The sequence below is a fragment of the Dendrobium catenatum genome, unplaced genomic scaffold (genome assembly GCF_001605985.2).
Source record: "Dendrobium catenatum unplaced genomic scaffold, ASM160598v2 fragScaff_scaffold_1029, whole genome shotgun sequence".
Classification (NCBI taxonomy): Eukaryota; Viridiplantae; Streptophyta; class Magnoliopsida; order Asparagales; family Orchidaceae; genus Dendrobium; species Dendrobium catenatum.
Window position 1 is genome coordinate 277,796 of NW_021319491.1, and position 20,280 is coordinate 298,075.

The 20,280-nt window shown below is 35.7% G+C and overlaps 1 protein-coding gene across 1 annotated transcript in view; it reads left to right on the forward strand.

The window, feature by feature from the left end:
* Positions 1-761: 761 nt before the first annotated feature.
* The window catches only part of LOC110107157 (DEAD-box ATP-dependent RNA helicase 29), a 44,035-nt gene continuing 24,516 nt past the window's right edge, over positions 762-20,280 (forward strand). The window contains exons 1-5 of the mRNA XM_020837332.2: positions 762-817; positions 1,129-1,552; positions 8,247-9,408; positions 9,608-9,665; positions 15,925-16,026. Of these exons, the coding sequence (XP_020692991.1) occupies positions 1,156-1,552; positions 8,247-9,408; positions 9,608-9,665; positions 15,925-16,026 (1,719 nt within the window). The 5' untranslated portion in view covers positions 762-817; positions 1,129-1,155. The remainder of the gene's footprint in view (positions 818-1,128; positions 1,553-8,246; positions 9,409-9,607; positions 9,666-15,924; positions 16,027-20,280) is intronic.

Below are 20,280 nucleotides of genomic sequence, written 5' to 3' on the forward strand. Positions count from 1 at the left end.
ACTGGATTGGAAGTAACGATGGATGCTCGCTCGTAGTGAAGGCAACTTTCTTTCTCCCTTTTGTGTATTTCTTCAGCCAACTCTCATAAATCCATTATGCCGTGAGATTTACTGGGTGCTCAAATTCCGTTTGGCTGGATTTTGCATAAATCCTACTCAAATACTGCATAAATCTTTTTGCCAACAAGTGGGATTTATCTTTAGTGGGATTTATTAAATCCTTTAAATCCGGATTTAGTAAATCCTGAGGGTGTTAAATCCTGAAAACTGTTTGGTATGACAAATATTGAATCCTTTTAAATTTTGAGAAACTGTTTGATAACATATTTGAGGATTTATGGCTGTTAGAAATTTAAATGTGAAGAATAAAATTATAAATAAATAACTAATTAATTATAATTAAAAAAATATCGTGTTATGAAATTAATAACATGTTAAGTAGGAGTTACTCATTAATTATTATTTACTATTAATTATATATTTAATAATATATATTTTAAGTTATATTAATTAAGCATATTATATAATATTTAATTACTAATTATATTATTAATTAATTAATTAATTTACTTAATTATAATATTTAAATTATATTAATTAAGTTAATAACTAATAACTTAGAGGCGTCTAGGTTTGCCTTCATCTTCTCTTTTCGTCGCTGCTGTTCAGCTTCGTTGCTTCGCAGGAGGTGTAGAGATTGCACTCCTCGCTTCGTCGGCTGTTCGACTTCGCTCCTTCGACGACTTTCCCGTCCTGTGGGATCGGAAGTTACGACATTTTGATCGGAAGCAACAACCGGAGCTCCCTGGCTGTGAAGGTAACTTTCTACCTTTCGCGCGCTTCATCGGCCAAATCCCATAAGTCCGCCGAACCGAGGGATTTAGTAAATCCGGGATTTAAGCCGTAAATTTTTAAATCCCGGATTTACCCATCGCCGGGATTTAACGAGCGCACAAAAACCGTTTGGCTGGATTTAGCGGAAATCCGACTTAAATCCCGCTGTAAACCCGATACCAAATAACCCCTTAAATTCGTATAATACGAAGGAGAACGGGATTTAAGATTCTGTTGGTTTTAAGTTAATTTTGACTGTTTGGCAACTCCCGCTCAAAACCTTCCATCAAACAGCCTCAGGAACCCAGAGTACGTGGAAGGATGAGGCAGTCGGTGGCTGAGGCTGAAGCGGAAGCTTTGATGGGAGTGAGTTCAAAAGGGGAGCTTAAGCGCAAGCAGAAGCAGCTAAAGAAGGCCAAGTCTGGGGGATTTGAATCATTAGGACTCTGCCCGGAGGTTTACCGGGGGGTTAAGCGCAAGGGTTACCGCGTGCCGACACCGATTCAACGCAAGACGATGCCTCTGATCCTAGCTGGTGCAGATGTCGTTGCCATGGCGCGCACTGGGTCAGGAAAGACTGCTGCTTTTCTTGTACCCATGCTTCAGCGTCTCCGCCATCGAGTACCCCAAGCGGGGATTCGCGCTCTTATACTCTCCCCAACCAGAGACCTTGCTATTCAGACTATGAAATTCACCAAAGAGCTTGGAAGATACACTGGTTAGAGTTTCCACTCTCCCATTCTTTCTTCCTTTAGTCAAGCTTTTTTTTTCCTTTATGGTTAGCAAATTTGTCATGTTGGCTGTGTTGCAATTGTATGTCAGCTCCTGTGTGAAGGGGATGAAAGTCTTTTATTTAGTTGACTTATCTTGATCGATTGATGAAAATTTTATGTGGAGACCCTTCTATGATAATGACTAAATAGACATTTTGCGGCTGCTTGTTTTGCTGTTACTGAAATTTCAGCGTTATTTAGATGTAAATGTTATTAAATGTTTGTTCTATCTATAAAATACTATGTGTTCAATTCAATTTTATTGTATTGTATGATAAAATGATAAATTTTTATATACGAATGAGTAAATAATATATAAAACATAAACATACACAAGATATGAAGTGAAATCAAAATATCACAATAATAAGACAACATGAAATATAGTTCAACTCAAACTCTATCTTTCCCAAATCACAATATTCTTTTCATTAACATATAATTCCAAAAATAAATAGCAATGACATATCACATAATAACTCATAAGTCATCAGCAATGTCATCACTAAGGTGGTCTTCATTTGAATCATCATTATGATGAACTGCTCTCGCCCTTTCCTCACATAAAAAAAATAACCTAATTTATACGCATATCTATTGAGCATCTTATACTTTTTATAATGCATGCCTAAACCACATGTCCACATAAACATAAATCTAAAAAAAAGAGATCTAAATATTACATAAATAAAAAGTCCTATTAGTTTGATTTTCATTTTCTTACACTATCAATGACAGCCATTCAATCAAATGACATTGAAAATTGTATATAAAATATTTTGCCAAAAAAGAATGAAAACTAAAGGAAAATATCGATAAATGCAATGATATAACAAAAAAATCACATTTGAGTGAAAAGAAGAAGAGGAAGTAAATCTATTTCACCTTTGTCAATAAACCCTCAACTCCAACCACGAAGAAGAAGAGCTTTCAATGGTCGGTCGAAGGAGACTCCAAGCTAACCTGCGGTAGAAGAGAACTCCAAGCAAGAGGCGAAGAGCAACTCTCGGGGTGGAAGGAAGACGTTGTCGGTCTTGAATGGAATGAAGAGGGGGAAATGTCGCTCGAAGGAGAAAAAACCCTCAGTTCGACGGAAGATGAGTGAGGGGGTCTCGAACCGAATAGATAAATATTAGGTTAGGTTTTGTTTTTTTTTTTAATTTTAAGAGGAGAACGCCAAGGCGCACCTCATTAATTGCTTTCATTGCGTAGGCTTTGAGGCTTAAAAGATCGAAATTACGCTGAGGGGCGCCTCATGCTTAAAAGACCGAAATTGCACTGATGCGCGCCTCTTATTGCGCAATTTTAAACCATGATTGCAACTTGTTGGCTTCATGTTATACTTGAAATTACGAGATGCACCAAGAGGGAGGGGGTGAATTAGATATTTAAAAAATTCTTTAATGAAAAGAAAACTCTTTTTATAACTTGATGCGAAAGCGAATTAAATTCACAATAAAAAATAAATTATCAATTTCACCCACGCAATTAATCGTAATAAAAATGAATGCGGAAATAAAGTGCGGAAATAATAAAAGAAAGAACACATTGATTTATAGTGGTTCGGTCAAACCATGACCTACGTCCACTCCCTGGAGGCACTCTCCGAGTATTACACTAAACCTTTAGTGATTCTCCTTTAGCCCCCATAGCTAGGCGGAGAAGCCTTTACAAAATCACTTCCACCTTCCCCGGTGCGGCGGAGGAGCCGGGTCCTTTGACATCAAAGAGATTTTCTTCTTCCCAAAACTTCCTCAAGAAGAACCTTGAATTTGATGGTACTGAGGTGCAAGCTCGCCGGAGCAACCGTATGAAATCTCCTTCACGCTCCCTTGAAATCCCCTCCAAAGATCTTCTCCCTCTCTCAAACTCCACCCTTTACTCTCTCTCTTTCAAGTTCTCTCTTCAAGTTTTCTCCCGAAAAATAAAGCTTCAATGGATGCCAAAGACCCTTACAAAGTCTTATGAGAGTGCTTAAATAGAGGGCTAAAAAACCTAAAAAAAAACTCAATTCAGCAATCAAATATCGTACTGTACTATCGCAAGATCGTCCAGTACGATGTGCAAAAATTGACCTGTTAGTACTGTATGATGTCTAGTTAGTACTGTACAAACAGTTCAATTACAGTTCGTACAGTACGATGTGCTGTATGAACAGCTCAATAAAAGAACATTCGTCCAGGACGAGCATGGACGACCAAAATCATCTCGGTTGATCGTACAGTACGATTTAGTTCGTACAGTACGATCTAGTTCGTACAGTACGGTCAAAATATCAAAATTAAGCTGTTTTGATTGAATAATCACAGGAATAAATTAGGCAATATTTTAAACATCGTACAGTATTGTATGATCGTACAGTACGATTAGAACAACTTTCAAATTCAAAATTTTGCCTAATTTAATAGACGGCAGGCTTTCTAATTATAACAGATCGTTCAGTACGATGTGGTGTTCGTACTGTATGATTAATTATATTTTAAAAATAGTTTTTTTAGGAAAATAAAATATTTCAATTAATTTATGTTACACTATATCGTACAGTATGATACAGATCGTACAGTACGATGTACATAAAAATTAAAATATTTTAAATCATTTTTTGCTCCCTCTGTGTGTGTGCACGATCAACAAACTAACATACATCATTACAAGACTTGACTCAAGAAATGAAAATTACAGACTCATTTAATACAATCAATTCTACAAATCTTGTGCCTTGAATCTTCAAAGAACGGTGTATGATGTACCTGAAATATTGGTCAACACACAAACAAATGTGCACTACAAATTCTAGGAGAAATAAAAGATTAATCAATATTATTTGTTATCATCAAAATCATAAACTCGAAAACCGAGTTGCAACGATATCCCCCTTTTTGATGATGACAAATAATATTGGTTGAATTTGCAAATTGAAAAAATTTTCTCTTAAACTCTCCATCACTAAAAGAATTACATTAAAAAATAGGGGAGAGTTTTTTTTTGAAGCTAAATAACAGAAAAAAAATACAACCAACTTCAATACATTCTCCCCCTTTGATATTATAAAAAAGAAAACTCTTTTTATAACTTGATGCGGAAGCGAATTAAATTCATAATAAAAAGATAAATTATCAATTTCACCAACGCAATTAATCGTAATAAAAATGAATGCGAAATTAATAAAGGAAAGAACACATCGATTTATAGTGGTTCGGTCAAATCATGACCTACGCCCACTCCCTGGAGGCACCATCTGAGTATTACACTAAACCTTTAGTGATTCTCCTTTAGCCCCCACAGCTAGGCGGAGAAGCCCTTACAAAATCACTTCCACCTTCCCCGGTGCGGCAGAAGAGCCAGGTCCTTTGACACCAAACAGATATTCTTCTTCCCAAAACTTCCCTAAAGATGAACCTTGAATCCGATGGACTGAGGTGCAAGCTCGCCGGAGCAACCATGTGAAATCTTCTTCACACTCCCTTGAAACCCCCCTCCAAGGATCTTCTCCCTCTCTCAAATTTCACCATTTCCTCTCTCCCTTTCAAGTTCTTTCTTCAAAATTTCTCCAAAAAAATGAAGCTTCAATGGATGCCAAAGATCTTTACAAAGTCTTATGAGAGTGCTTAAATAAAGGGCTAAAAAAACTTTAAAAAAAACTCAATTCAGCCATCAAATATCATATCGTATGATCGCAAGATCGTCCAATACGATGTGTAGAAATTGATCTGTTAGTAGTGTACGATGTCCAGTTAGTATTGTACAAACAGTTCAATTGCCAGTTCATACAGTACGATGTCCTGTACGATGTGCTGTACGAATAATTCAATAAAAGAGTAGTTCGTCCAGGACAAAGCATGGACGGCCAAAATCATCTCGGTTGATCGTACAGTGCGATCCAGTTTGTACAGTACGATCAAAATATCAAAATTAATCCGTTTTGATTGAATAATCACAGGATTAAATTAGACAATATTTTAAACATCGTACAATACGATTAGAATAACTTTTCAAATTCAAATTTTTGCCTAATTTAATGGACAGTGGGCTTTCTAATTATAACAGATCATTCAATATGATGTGGTATTCGTACTGTATGATTAATTATATTTTAAAAATATTTTTTTAGCAAAATAAAATATTTCAATTAATTTATGTTACACTATATCGTACAATATGATACAGATCGTACAGTACGATGTACATAAAAATTAAAATATTTTAAATCATTTTATCCTCCCTCTGTGTGTATGCACGATCAACAAACTAACATACATCATTACAAGACTTAACTCAAGAAATGAAAATTACATACTCATTTAATACAATCAATTATATACAATCTTGAGCCTTGAATCTTCAAAGAACGGTGCATGATGTACATGGAATATTAGTCAACACATAAACAAATATGCACTAAAAATACTAGAAGAAATAAAAGATTAATCAATATTATTTGTTATCATCAAAATCATAAACTTGGAAGCCCGAATTACAACAATACTTTTAAGTTATAACCCACAACAACTATCTATGATAAGATTACTGATAGGAAACACTATAGATCTCAAGTATTTCCTATCAATCTTAAGAAAATAGTGATAATTCTTCACAAAAATCCACACAAAAATAGGAAAACAGTAGATAATTTGTATTATTTGATGAAAAGGAAACGAAAAATAACAAGATACAATTGATACTCTATTCGAGAGGTGGATCGATCTCTCCCAAATCTCTAGACGCCTCTAGAGCCCAAAAGAAAACCTAAATCTAAGAGATCTCAAATTTCAGCTGAATTCAAGATGGCCTAACCCTAGGAAAACAAACTATTTAATGCATACAAATCAAAAGTAAATCTCTAAACAATCCCTACACTCAAGTTTTCCTCCTAACTTCCTAAAACAGCTTATGCATGCTATGTGTGCGTTCGGTGCATACAGGATGGAGAAATTTGCCTCTGTGTTCACGTATGCCGGTCCCGTCGGACCGGCTGGACTGGCCCAATAGATCGGTCTAACAATACTCCCCTCCCAAAGATCCACCTTGTCCGCTAGGTGGAAAGACGACACTCTCCTCTATTCCTTCTTCATCACAAGCGGTAAGAACCCGAAGAGTTCGGTCATTATACTTGTGCCTCGACGTATACCTCTCGTCACATCTGAAACAGAGTCCCTTCGCCCTCTTCTCATGTAATTCCATCTCTGTGAGCTTCTTGAAGTTGTCCCTAGGTCTTTCTCCTGCAGTCTTTTCCTTCGAAGTCCCCCGAAGAGTATAGCTCCTTGGATTTTAATAAGGTGGTGGTCATCTTGTATGGGCCTTCTGAGCTGCTGCCTCATGTCTCTCTTTCAAAGTGCCTATGATCTTCTACCAATTGAGCTAGCTCCATGGCCTCACCTAAGTCATGAGGCATCATTACTTTAATCGTTGCCCGAATCACTTGTGTCAATCCCTTCATAAAGTTCCCCTCTAGTACTGTCTCAGAAAGGCAGTCCAATCAGCTAGCAAGGTACTTGAATCTCTCCCGGTACTCTATCACTGATTCATCCTGCATCAAGGCGAACTGCTCGTAGAAGTCTCATTCCCTGCCAGTTCGGAAACGTTCTATCAAACAATCCTTGAACTCCCTCCAACTCCGTGTGGGTCGTCGCATGTCCCTCTATTGGTACCAAGCCAAAGCTTTCCCTTCCAAACATAGGCCTGCTGTCGTCAGTCTCTCCTCCTCCGTCAACCCATTGACGGCGAAATATCTTTCAACCTTGTAGAGCCACCCATGCGCATCTTCCCTCTCAAAGATTGGCATCTTCAATTTCCTCACCCTCGGATCACCTCCATTCCCTTTGTTCCCTTCATAATTTCATATCTAAGCCTTTCATCAAATTCTTGCCTCCTTTCAAATTCAGCACCTCTTGGATCATCACAAACTCTTCTTTTCAATTCAGCTCTCCTTTAGTCAAGATTCCCTCTTTCCCTTTCAAATTCAGTACCCTTCCACTCATGTTCAACCCCCTCACGCCTCCCCACATACCCTCTGCGGACTCCTCCCTTGGAATAGGTCCTAGGGGAGGCATTTTTTGCTTTCCCTTCAAAATCTCTACCTCTTGATATTCCTTTCGTCTGATTGGCTTCGGATTTTCACCACTTCCCTTCAACTATTTAATGCATACAAATCAAAAGAAAATCTCTAAACAATCCGTACATTCAAATTTTCATCCTAACTCCCTAAAAAAACCTTCCTAAAATAGCTTACGCTCGCTGTGCGTGCTTTCGGTGCGTATAGGAGGCGTGCGTTCGGTGCATATAGGAGATGGAGAAATCAGCCTATGTGTTCGCGTATGCTGCTCTCATCAGATTGGTTGGACCGGTCCGATGGACCAGTCTAACAATTACCCTCTTATTATTACTATCATACCGTAAAGCATTTTTTCGCTGAATTGGAAAAATATGTATTGATCACTCAATAAAGTGCACCCTGCAGAAGGTTGAAAGGAAAAAAATAAATCCTTCTTGACATGGATTTTCTATTCTGCCATTTGTTTTCATGCTATGTCAGAAATAAGAGGATTTTAGAAGTTAATGTTTTTCGGTTTTATACTTCTTATTTGAAGTGCCATCCATGCTTTTTATTTTATGATATTTTTATCAATGAAATTCTTGCAGACCTTCACATTTGTTTGCTGGTTGGTGGAGATAGTATGGAAAACCAATTTGAGACATTGACACAAAGCCCGGACATTATAATAGCAACTCCGGGACGCCTCATGCATCATCTATCTGAGGTGGAGGGGATGTCTTTGCGGACAGTAGAATATGTAGTGTTTGATGAAGCTGATTCACTATTTGAAATGGGATTTGCGGAACAGCTACACAAAATTTTGCAGCAATTAAGTGACACCCGCCAAACTTTACTTTTCAGTGCTACATTGCCTAGTGCCCTTGCAGATTTTGCGAAGGCTGGCTTGCGTGAACCTCAACTTGTCCGGCTTGATTTGGAGACTAGAATAAGTCCTGATCTTAAGGTGAATTTTTTCACATTACGGAATGAAGAAAAGGTTTCTGCATTATTGTATCTAGTCAGGGAAGTGATAAGTTCTGACCAGCAGACCTTGATTTTTGTTTCAACGAAGCACCATGTGGAGTTCCTGAACTCTTTATTTCGAGAAGAGGGCATTGAGGCTTCTGTTTCATATGGGGATATGGATCAGGATGCTCGAAAGATCCATATATCCAAATTTAGGGCAAGAAAGACCATGATGCTCATTGTGACCGATGTTGCTGCCAGGGGCTTAGATATTCCCTTACTTGATAATGTGGTGAATTGGGATTTTCCTCCAAAGCCTAAAATTTTTGTTCATAGAGTGGGCCGAGCTGCTCGAGCAGGAAGGACTGGTACTGCTTATTCCTTTGCAACAGCAGAGGATATGCCTTACCTGTTAGACCTCCATCTCTTTCTTTCAAAGCCTCTTAAAGCTGCTCCGACGGAAGATGAGGTTATTCATGATGTGGATGGGGTTTATTTGAAACTTGATGAAGCAATTGCTAATGGAGAAACAGTTTATGGTCGATTTCCCCAGAGAATTTTGGACCTTGCTTCTGACAGGATAAAAGAAATTATTGAAGGGTCTGCAGAACTTACAGCTTTGCAGAAGTCTTGTTCTAATGCTTTTCGGTTGTATTCAAAGACAAAACCTTTACCTTCAAAAGAATCCATCAGGAGGGCGAAAGATTTACCTCACGAAGGTCTTCATCCAATTTTTAAGGATATACTGGGATCCAATGAACTGATAGCTTGCGCATTTTCTGAACGTTTGAAAGCATACAGGTTAGTACTATTTTAGATGAACATATTTTGTTTTTGTTGTTTTTTATTTAATTTATGCATGATTCTCTTAGTTATATACTTATTTGCCATCACTTTTTTTTTCTTTTTCATTTGTGATTAGTTGTTACTGATTTTTATGCACTGCTTTCTGCATCAAGATTTTTGAGTTTTTTTTTATGAACGAATTATTGCAATACAGGCCAAAGAAAACCATTTTAGAGGCAGAAGCAGAAACTACCAAATTAAAAAACTTGCAGGTATTAATAAATTGTATTTTTTTTTCTTGTGGATTGGTAAATTGGTTTGTCTTCTAACAATTCACTAAATTGTTTCTTTATTTAGCAGTGGCTTCTGTCAATGCTCTCAAATTGTACCCAAATGCAATTCTCAAGTTTTTCCCTTATACCTTTTTCATGTTTATAATTCCAAATCAAATTTGATCATCAAATATTACATCTTGAAATTTATGCCGCCAGAGATTTGATTTGAACTAATTATTTTTATTTTTATTTTTCTCTACATGAATGTCTTGGCTTAATTGGGGATTTGATTTTGCTGCATTTATAAGTACTTTTGGCGGTTTAATAAAATTGTATGGTTCAACTATTTAGTCTCTTGTTATATTCTTCAGAATTCTCGGAATGAGAATACTATGCAGATGCAATGTAAGATTTATTTGGTTTTGTTTTATTCTTCTTATTTATCGTGTTATGGCCATATAACATCTTTTATAGGTTTTTCTGTTGCTTAGAGATCAATTCAACTTCACGTTTATCTAATGTTGTATCCCTGTATAGTTTTTTTTTTTTTTTGAATTTGATTTCTATACTAGTCAGAGGGGATAATTGTTGAGGATGGTGCACTTAATATTTGACTCTAGTAGTTTTATTGTGAACTAGAACTGAATAAATTTTCATGATGTGCAGTTGAATTGAAGTGCAAATTTATGCTTAAGAAATAGGGTACTCACATAAGTTAAATCTTGATAGAGGAAAACTGTGCAGATGATGTGGGCACTAGGGAAGCCAACTGCAATATTGGTGGACTGCACGCCTATGGGTAGAGTTTAGAAATTCAGCGACAATTCAACGTGTTATCAAGTGTCTCCCTACCATTATCGTTATAATTACCAATATCAATAGATGATGCACCTTACTTTGACCAAATTTGCCAAGTTAAGCTTATGTAGTTCCTTTATCAGATACCAACCTAGATAATATTTCTTTAAAGAAAAATTATTTGAAAAGTATCATTGATTTTTTTTTTTTTTTTAAAGTTTTTGAAGTATATGTGAGCATCATCTATTGATGTAGTCGTAGAAAATAGTTTGAGATGTTTTATCTTTGTAAAGAAGAGTGAAGTACTGATCAATTGTTGAGTTAGACTTTGTCACGAATATAACTTTTGACAATATAAAATTACATATGATATTGGATCCATAAAGTTATCTTAGAACAGTTAGATAAGGCAGCAATTGTACTGCTAATGATGTAGAACGGAAAAAAAAAATCTGAAACTATTTCTATGGGAAGGAAATAGAAATAGTTCAGATTTTGAGAAATTTAGGTGAGATTGTGAGGATTTTCTTTTGAGTTTGGGAGGGAGGCCTTGAGAAATTTCAGCCTTGACGGAGAAAAGACAAGCTGAGAAAATTATGCCTACAGGACTTAACTGGACCGCAAATTATGTGAGGGGATTTGAATTATTTCCTCGAATACTTTGATGGAAAATTAAGGATCTAATTCAAATTTAAAATCTAATGGGAGAGAGGGGCCCGGCTGGGTTGAGGGGGTGAGGGGAGGAGTGAGGGAAAGATTTCCGGTAATTGGCTGAGCATGAGAGGGAAATTCAGTAATTAATTCCAACGGGCAGATTTCAATTAATTTGGGATTTAGAGAAAGGAGGGAATTTCGGCCAATGCAAGAGGAAATAGTTTCCAATGCAGTAATGGGAGGATATGAAATAAAGAATAACTCAAGATGGAGGTGACAGGGGGGCAGCAGTGCAGGGAAAAGAAAAGGGGAGAATTAATTTTATTCCCAAAAGTGGAGTTCCACTTAGGCAACAAATCAATCCAAGCAAGGTGAGTAGGAAATTCGGTCCAGAGGGATTTATGGGTGATTTCAAATTATTTCCTAACTAATAGATGAGATTAGGAAATAATTCAAAAGGGTTAATGGGATAGGGAAAGAGGCCGGCGGCATGCATGGGTGAAATTTGGGTTTGGTGCCATGTGTGCAAGCTTGCCTAAAATAGTTTTAGACTTAGGAAATTAATTAAGTAACTCTATTTGAATTTGAATTCAAATATTGTTAACTTAAGAAACTTACCTAAAATAGATTCGCTAATTTAGGAAAGATTTTCAAAATTCAAAATGTTTCCTTAAATAGGATTAGGGAATTTAGGAAGGTTTATTTGAATTTCAAATCAATTGAGTTTGAATTTCAAACTATTTCCAAATTCATTCAAGCCTAAATTAGGAAACTTCAATGGGATGATGAAGGGAGGTGGCCGGCGGGTTGTGAAGAGGTGGCCGACGGGTTGTGAAAAGGTGGCCGGCGGGATTGTGAAGAGGTGGCCGGTGGCTTGGGTGGAGGATGAGGATGTCGACAAGGAGAAAATGAAAAGATAACGAAAAGAATAAAACCACGAACCCGGCCGTCTCCAAGGTTGGTGGGTGATACGATTCTTCCTCTCCAAGGGATCTCAAATCACGAGCCCGGACCCATCCTGCGGCTGGTGACAACTTCGATTCCTCTCATAGGAATCCCACTAACGCTCTCTCACAAGAAGAACAAATGTGGAACACAAATTTTCATATTCATTAACCATCCTATTACAATAGCTAAAGGCCCTATATATAGGCCACAACATGAGAAAATAAAAAATTACAAAATTGCCACTTGGGCCACAACACTCAAATAAATTAACCTAGGGGTAAAATAGGAAATAACATAAAATAGAAACTAAAATGCAGAAAATAATTCATAAATGACAACTTAAATTAGAGCCGTCGATTTACGACGCCTCCTGTGATAGATGCGCCAGATTTTCGTGCCGATGTCCGCATCAGCTAATGCTCTTATTTTAACATTCTAGTTACTGGTTTATGTTTTTTATTCCTGTTTTTGTTGATACGCTTAGATTAGTGAACTTGAAAAGTGTCCTAATTGAATAACCGGCTGTACGTTGATATCTGGTTAGTTTGCAACAAGCGCTGGTAAACATTTATCAAGCTGATAAGGGATATTGGTTTTATGAAACTTGTAGAACTCTTTTCGTATTTGCTCCTGCACTAAATTATCTCACTTGACTATCACTTTTTCCTTCAAAAATGTAAACACCCTTATTAAATGAATAGATGTATATTATGTTGTCCTTGATGAATGCTACTAGTGCTTATTCTGCCATTTACTTGTTTCTCATTCTAACTTTTATATATTTTTTATTCCTATTTAGATTTTGCGCAATGCAACTTTTTTGCTCAAACCATTCTTTTTTATAACATTGTGATGCCACTTTCTTCCCCCTTCTAGAAGAATTTGTATTAGTTTGCTTTATACGAGTACCAAGTATCTCTAATTTGTTTTTGCGTCATCCAATCAGCATTCAATTCTAGTATTTATCATTATCATTTGACTAAGAATAATGTAAATACTGTAAGGATATAGGACATGACATGAGTTAGATGTGTGGACTGTACAAGTTCTGCAGAAGTAGGATATGGATACATATTAAGTGAATGATTATTTTTGATGATGTTACTTCTAATGACCATCAGGTGTCACAATTTTAATGCACACATTGTATCCCATATTTACCATATTCCATACATTTACTCCATCCAACTGTTGTGCTGCTATGAATTATGGCATGCATAAGTATACTTTGTCTTTGGAAATTTAAACCTATACCCATGTAATTTGCCTTGTCTCATCTCAGGAGGACTGATTTCAGATTGTTTTTTTTTGCTCCATGCCTTAGATTTGGGTTGGGCATTTACTGAATTGTGCTGGGGCTGATGAGCTTTGGATTCAGCTTGTGCACCCATGTCATTTATTTGAACGTATATACTAACATGCGATTGTAATGTTGCATTTGTAGGTTTTTGAAAAATTGTCATGTATGTGATATCATATGGTGAAAAGTATAACCTTACTAATCATTTCGTTTTAGACTCACTACATTCTTTTCCATGAGTAATTTTTGCTTCTCTCCAACCTCTACTTTGCCTTGCATTGGCCTTTTCTTATGTACTCATTGAATTAGATCCTCTCTTCTTCACACCATTTTCATCTCCATAGTTTGTTCTCTCCATGGACGAGGTATCACCTTTCTTTCTTTGTGGTTATTGTTTTGTGACACTTATTCTTGTTGTCGAAGCCATCCTATAGTGGTTGACACCGCCAAGCTCTTCTCTTTATAAATGTGGAATGACTAGGGGTGTCAATATTTGACCCGACCCGAAAATTTCGGGTTCGGGTCAACCCGAACCCAAACCGGGTCGGGTTTTAGGGATTTCGACCCATTTGTAAAACCGTGTCTGGTTCGGGTTGACCCGGAAACCTGAAATCAACCCGTTTTGAACCGTTTTTAATTAATTTAGGAGGGTTTTAATGGATTTTTATGAAATAAGTAAATGATATTTCAAAATATTATAAGCATTTTTGGCCAAATTAAATTAATCTTGATTTAATTTAAATTAATTGAAGTAAATCTTACCTTAATTTGATTTAGATTTAAATAAATTGAATTAAATAAAAAATTTTAATAAAATATACCCGAAGCGGGTCGGGTTCTGGTTCGGAAAACCGACCCGTTTGCAAAAACGGGTCGGGTTGAACAGTGTCGGGTCAATTCGGGTTGGACCCGAACTTGACCTGTGACCCGGTTTTGACAGCCCTAGGAATGACTATTTCTGTTGTCTCCTGCATCTTGTTATCGTGATTTTTCTAATCTTTTTTCCGTCATGGCCCTTGTAGCTCTCTTTTTGAATTTTATCACACCTAATCATCTTCGTAGTTTACCTTTTTCTTATCGCCATGTCATCTCACCGTAATTTCTTCTCATTCTGCTTGTAGATGTGAGAGCATTTTATTTCTGTTAGGGGTGGGTTATCAATATGATGTGTTCCTTATTAAGACCATTATAAATCCGCTATGCTTACTTTTTTGGCTGGTTTTAAGGTTAGTGTTAGGCTTTACAGGATCAATTTGAGTTGTACAACCCATCATAAGCTGGACTTTTGCTATTTATAATTTGATGTAGATGGCATTATGCTAGATCTTAAAAAGCAAGGTGTAGTTAGGGTGAGCTTCATCATATATATAGAGATACGAAATAATGCATGCATGCGGGTGCAAGGGTGCTTATCAGATTGTCCATTGGTGTTTATCCTATACATGTTTTTGTGTGTTTATATGTACGTTAGGCTTATTAATGGTACAATAACAAAGCATTTTTTTGCTTCACTTAAAATCTTTGCCATGAAGCTTATCTTTGATGTTTAATTTTCTTATTTCAATATACTTTTTTGTGTTGATTCATTGTTTTATCTTGGTTCCTTTTACTGTGGCATTGCTTTGATTTTTTTATTGCTTTGGCATTTGGGTATGCTTTTGCTTTTGGTTGTGTTTTACATGGAATGCAAATTTCACCATCTATCTTTTCTTGAAAGAAATTGTGTTGCTTTGTATTATTTTCTTTTAATCCTTTTCATATATGCATGAGGATGTATTTTATGCATTATTCAATGCTCGTTCTTCTTTGGTTATTATAATCACAATCATCATTCACCATATTCCAAGTATTTGGGTCAACTTGATGAATCTTGTTCCTGGATGAGATCTCAACTCTATTTTGTGTAGGTTTTTTACAAAACTTCTAATCATGCTACTTTTGGTATACACCATTTCCTTTCTAATTCTTTCCGATTAGTCCTATCTACCCATTTTATTTTTGCATTTTCTTCCTTTTTTTACATGCAAATCTTTGAAGATAATTTTTCACTGTCATATTATCAACAATTGTTACTGACACTCTCTAATCATTTCTCACTCTTTTCCAGTAATGCTACTCTTCCAGTTAAATTTTCTCTTTTTTTTCACACCCAATATTTTTGTAGGTGACTTTTCAGTACTTCTGCACTCTTATCAAGTGTAGTATATTCCATAATATTAATGTTATAAAATAGAAGTCTTGATTATATTCTCATGCTTCTTTGGTGCTTGATACTGTTTGCTTCTTTTTTTATGCTTCTTTAGTCCTATCTAGATGTATTGGATTTGACTTATGTTATGAAAGGTTGAGGTAGATCTAAAAATATTTGGTTAGAAAACATTAGAAACGGGTTATTAGAATTAAATGAGAATTTGATTCTTAACTGGACACAATGGAGAAATAGAATTCATGTAGCCGACCTCACATAGTGGGATAAAGGCTTGATGTTGTTGTTGTTGTAGTTGCAGCATCACTTGATAATTCTCATTATAAATTTTGTTTTTTAATCTATTGCAGGGTTCCAATCAATGTCTTGACATAATGAGGAGAAAAAGAGCTGTTCATGAAGAAGTCATCAATCTAGTACATCAGAAAAAGATTACTGGTGCAGTTCCCAAGGTAAAACTCTTATTTAGTAAATATTGGTCTATTACAATATGTTTCCATTTGTTTATTAGCATGTTTGCCTTTTTTTTTTAAATTTATGCTTTAGCGTCACTCTTTAATTTGTTTTTAACAGATTAAATACTCTTCTCCGTTGACTGTTGCATATTTTGATAACGTGTTATTGATTAGTTCGAAGAGCAATGCCACATGTTGAACAGATACTTTGTGGGAGTTTTTCTAAGAAATACTAGCCTTTTAAATGATCTGGTTATAATGCTTGAAAGATAATACGAGCTCCGAATATTTGCATCTTAAAATCTTTTTGCTCAGGAAACGCCTAAACTCGAAATTCATGTGTTTTATGAAGACGCCTGGAAGTTTTTGTGTATTATTATTGACATATCATAGAATTATAAATTTACTTTACATATACCTATGGAATTTGTGCATTTATTATGCATAACTTGCATTGTTATTTAGGAATATTTCTTCTGATAAACTCGGTATAATGTGCTAGCAGATATTTGGACATGTGAGGGAACAAAAAAAAGCTTATTAGTTTGTGCGTTAGAAATCTTAATCTCGTAGTTTTTTCTCCTTAGTTTCTCTCACATCAATAATATGTTGTGCATAGGGTTTGTAAACGAGTCGAGTCAAGCTCGAGTCACATCAAATTCAAGCTCAGCTTGTTGGTCAGAAAATCGGCTTCAACTCAAGCTCAAGTTTGAGTTAGGCCCCAAAAATGAACTCAAACTCGGCTCGTCCTTCAACTCCCCTAGCTTGAGAGCTTGACTCTAGCTTGGTGGGAGTTCACTCAAGAAGCATGAGGGGTGAACTGGCAAAAGCTCGGGCAAAAGACTCAATTGACCGTTGGAGAAGAAGCACTAAAGAAGATACAGCTTTTTTTTGGGAGAATTAACAACAGCGGTAGCAACATAGGGAAAAAGACAGATTTTTTGGGGAGCAGTAATAGTAGCAGATGCATTAATGATATTAAATGCAATAACTTTTTCAGTAAACTTTTTTTGGTATACTAAAACATTTTTTTTTTCATGTTTTAAATGCAAATGAAGTGAATTTACTTCTAAATAATATAAATTAATAAATAAGGTGATTTTTCTGCCTCTAAATATTACCTAATCAAGCAATCTCGCGAGGTGATGAGCCGAGTCTCATCAAGCTCGAACTCGAGCTCAAGTTCTGGCTCGAGGCTCGATAAGCTTGACTTGCGAGCTCGTTGGCGAGTCTAGTTTGAGTTGACTCACGATCCATCTTGGCTCATTCATGCCTCTAGTTGTGCATATTTTATGAGAGCACTGTTTCTTGAATGATCATATAAATTGCATGGGTGGATGAGATATATCATTCAGATATGTTAAATGCATCTTGTCAATACTTCTTACTTTACATTTTCTTTTATCTACATTTTTTTTTTAATTTTGAATTCCTAGCCTTTTTAATATCGAATTAATTTTTGTATGCCATTTTTCTCCTGTAATCTTTATGTTGATTCCTTACAATCCAATGGTTAATTTTGTAACCTTATTAAACAGAACAATGAAATCATGTCAAGAGTTATTTAACTTCAGACTTTGACGTTAGGGATGTTTTGCTGTTGTTATTGGATGCCTTCATTAGGATCCACAGGCTTCCTCATTAGAGAAGATCCTTTAAACTCAAACAATGAGATCATGCCAAAGTTATTAGTGTTGCGGTATAACCTTGGCTCAATTTATTGGAAGTGGGGTTGTCATACTGAGTAGATTGAGTGGTGCGAAAGCACAAAGCATGTATGATTGTGCTTGATTTGGAGATTAGATCTAGTTGGTGGTCAACTAAACTTTCTACTTTCATGATTTTGATGTCAAATCATGAAAATATCAAAGAAATCTTGTTCTTTGAAGTTTTAATGGTCTTGTTTCTCTTTGAAACTTGTCAATTATGTCAATTCATATTATGCTATTGAGATCAAAGAGGGTGTCTCTTGGAATTCGTATGCTCAATTAAATATTTAATCATACATCATATTTGGGGCAAGGCTTATGAAGATGGAATGTTTGATCAAATTTCATATTGTAGCATGATAATGATGATTTTGATTTTTTTAATTGTTCGGACAAGTTTGTATATGAATTTAATTTCAGATTAGAATAATTTTGGAATGAATTTCATTTTTTTTAACTTATTTGATCAACTAGACAGATGATTGTGCGTTTGGACGATGCGTGCATGCATTTCAATGCATTTTCATAGTGCACTCACACGATTTTTAATGTATTTTACTTAATAAATTTGCATGCATTTTAAAGCAATAGTGCACTTCTCAAAGTACTTGCATGCTCTTTAGGCGATAACATCCTTCTCGAGATTGCACACACTTCTATAAAATTTGCATTCATATTGCTTTCAATCCATGCAACATTCTGGGGTTCCAAATTTAAGTGTTTAGCACGGTCGTCAGAGCACATGTAGATATTTCATTTTTTTAATAGAGATTTGAAATTTAAAAATTGATTGTGAAGTTTCATCATATTTGTACATTTTCAGAGTGAAAAATTTAAAACTCATTATTTTTTAGTTCGCGTAACAATCTTATAGATTATGTTCTCGCACCTTTGTCACATTTGTCGAAGCACATGCTCATTTGAAAATGATATATTTAATATTTAAAATTGGTAGTAAAATTTTTATATAATCAAACATTTTTTTCAAAGCTTGGAATTTAAAAATATAGTTATTATTCAGTCCACATAGCATTCTCAAATGGCGTACTTATGCATTTGTTACGTTCGTTGAAACACATGTAGACGTCATTTTCTAGAAATGGCCTGGTTCCACAATTTTTAGTGCACTTGTGTGTGCTTGTGTACGTCATTTGGTGCGCTTAATGCATTTGCACATTTCTTGAGGTATTAACGAAAATTCAAGACTACATCGTGATGCCTGCATATGACTTGAAAATATATAAATTTTGTTATTTTGCAAACCAACACAATTCTTACGTGAATTTCAAGATGTCAATATTATAATTGGAGTGCTTAGGAAATAAACGTAGATGTCAAAATTATCCAAAATTTGATTTTTGCATTTATATTTTGCAAATATGAATTTTTTAACTATCATCTTTTGTTCTCTTGCACAAAAATGTTACAGGTGAAGAAGGAGAATTTAAGCCTGGTTAGAATGACACATTTTTTACATGTCATCATTTGATCATTTTAATATTGTTTTTTTTATAATTTATTGTTACGGGTCCACGAGAACTCACTTCTCCCTTTTCACTATTCTCGAGTCAATTGAGTTTATTGGTTCGATTCGTTGAGGGCTTTGCTTGTAGCGTTGAGGTTCTGCTTGCATTCTTAGCAAGCTAGCAAGTGTTTCATGGTTCCCTGTAAGTCTTCAATTTTGATTCATTATTCAACATTTCGCTATTTTAATATTACTTGTATTACATTTTTTATATTTAATTGTGTAGTTTATTGCACTCAGATGTGTTTTGCTCATTTTAAGTTCCATGAATGTAATTTTTAGAGTTTGTTCAGTTCAAATTCTAGCAGCCTTGTGACATCTCCCTCGCACCAAGAATGGCGTGTGCGGGGTATATGTACGAGAATTTCCAAAAAGAAATTTTTCGGTCGCTTCGTGAATGTTGTTGGCAAGTTTTGTTTTTGCCACACTAATAAAAGGGTATATGGGGTTTCACTCTCTACGTTAACCACACCACAAATTGTATTCTCTCATGACGTTGCGAAATTTCGCTAACGAGCTTTCTTCACGCTAAGAAAAGCATTTATGGGGCTCCTCTTGCAGCGTTAAATCCATTCCAACAGGGTTTTGGTGGTTTACCCGCTACATTGTGAATGTTGCTAACGAGTTTCTTCTTGCCACTCTAAGAAAAACATGTACGAGACTCCACTCGCCGTGCCATATTTGTCACGAATTGAGTTTTTAATATATATTTTTTTAAGTTGCATTTTATATTTGTGTGCATGGAGGCATTGATGGTATCGACGCCGATGGGACGAAGTTGAAAGTGGGCATGGGAGTCCACAAGCGGGAGAGGGGCTGGTATCGTGTGTGTGAACATGAGAAAGTGGTTGTGTTGTTGTGAGGATGACTGTGTGGCTGTTAGGGATTTTTAGGTTTTTTTTTTCCTTTTCCAAAATTTATTTTAAATTTTAAAAAAAAGTTGTTCTTTTGCTACTATAAAAGTATAGGGTACTATACTATGAGATTCCAAATTTAAAAAAATTTGATTTGATTTTT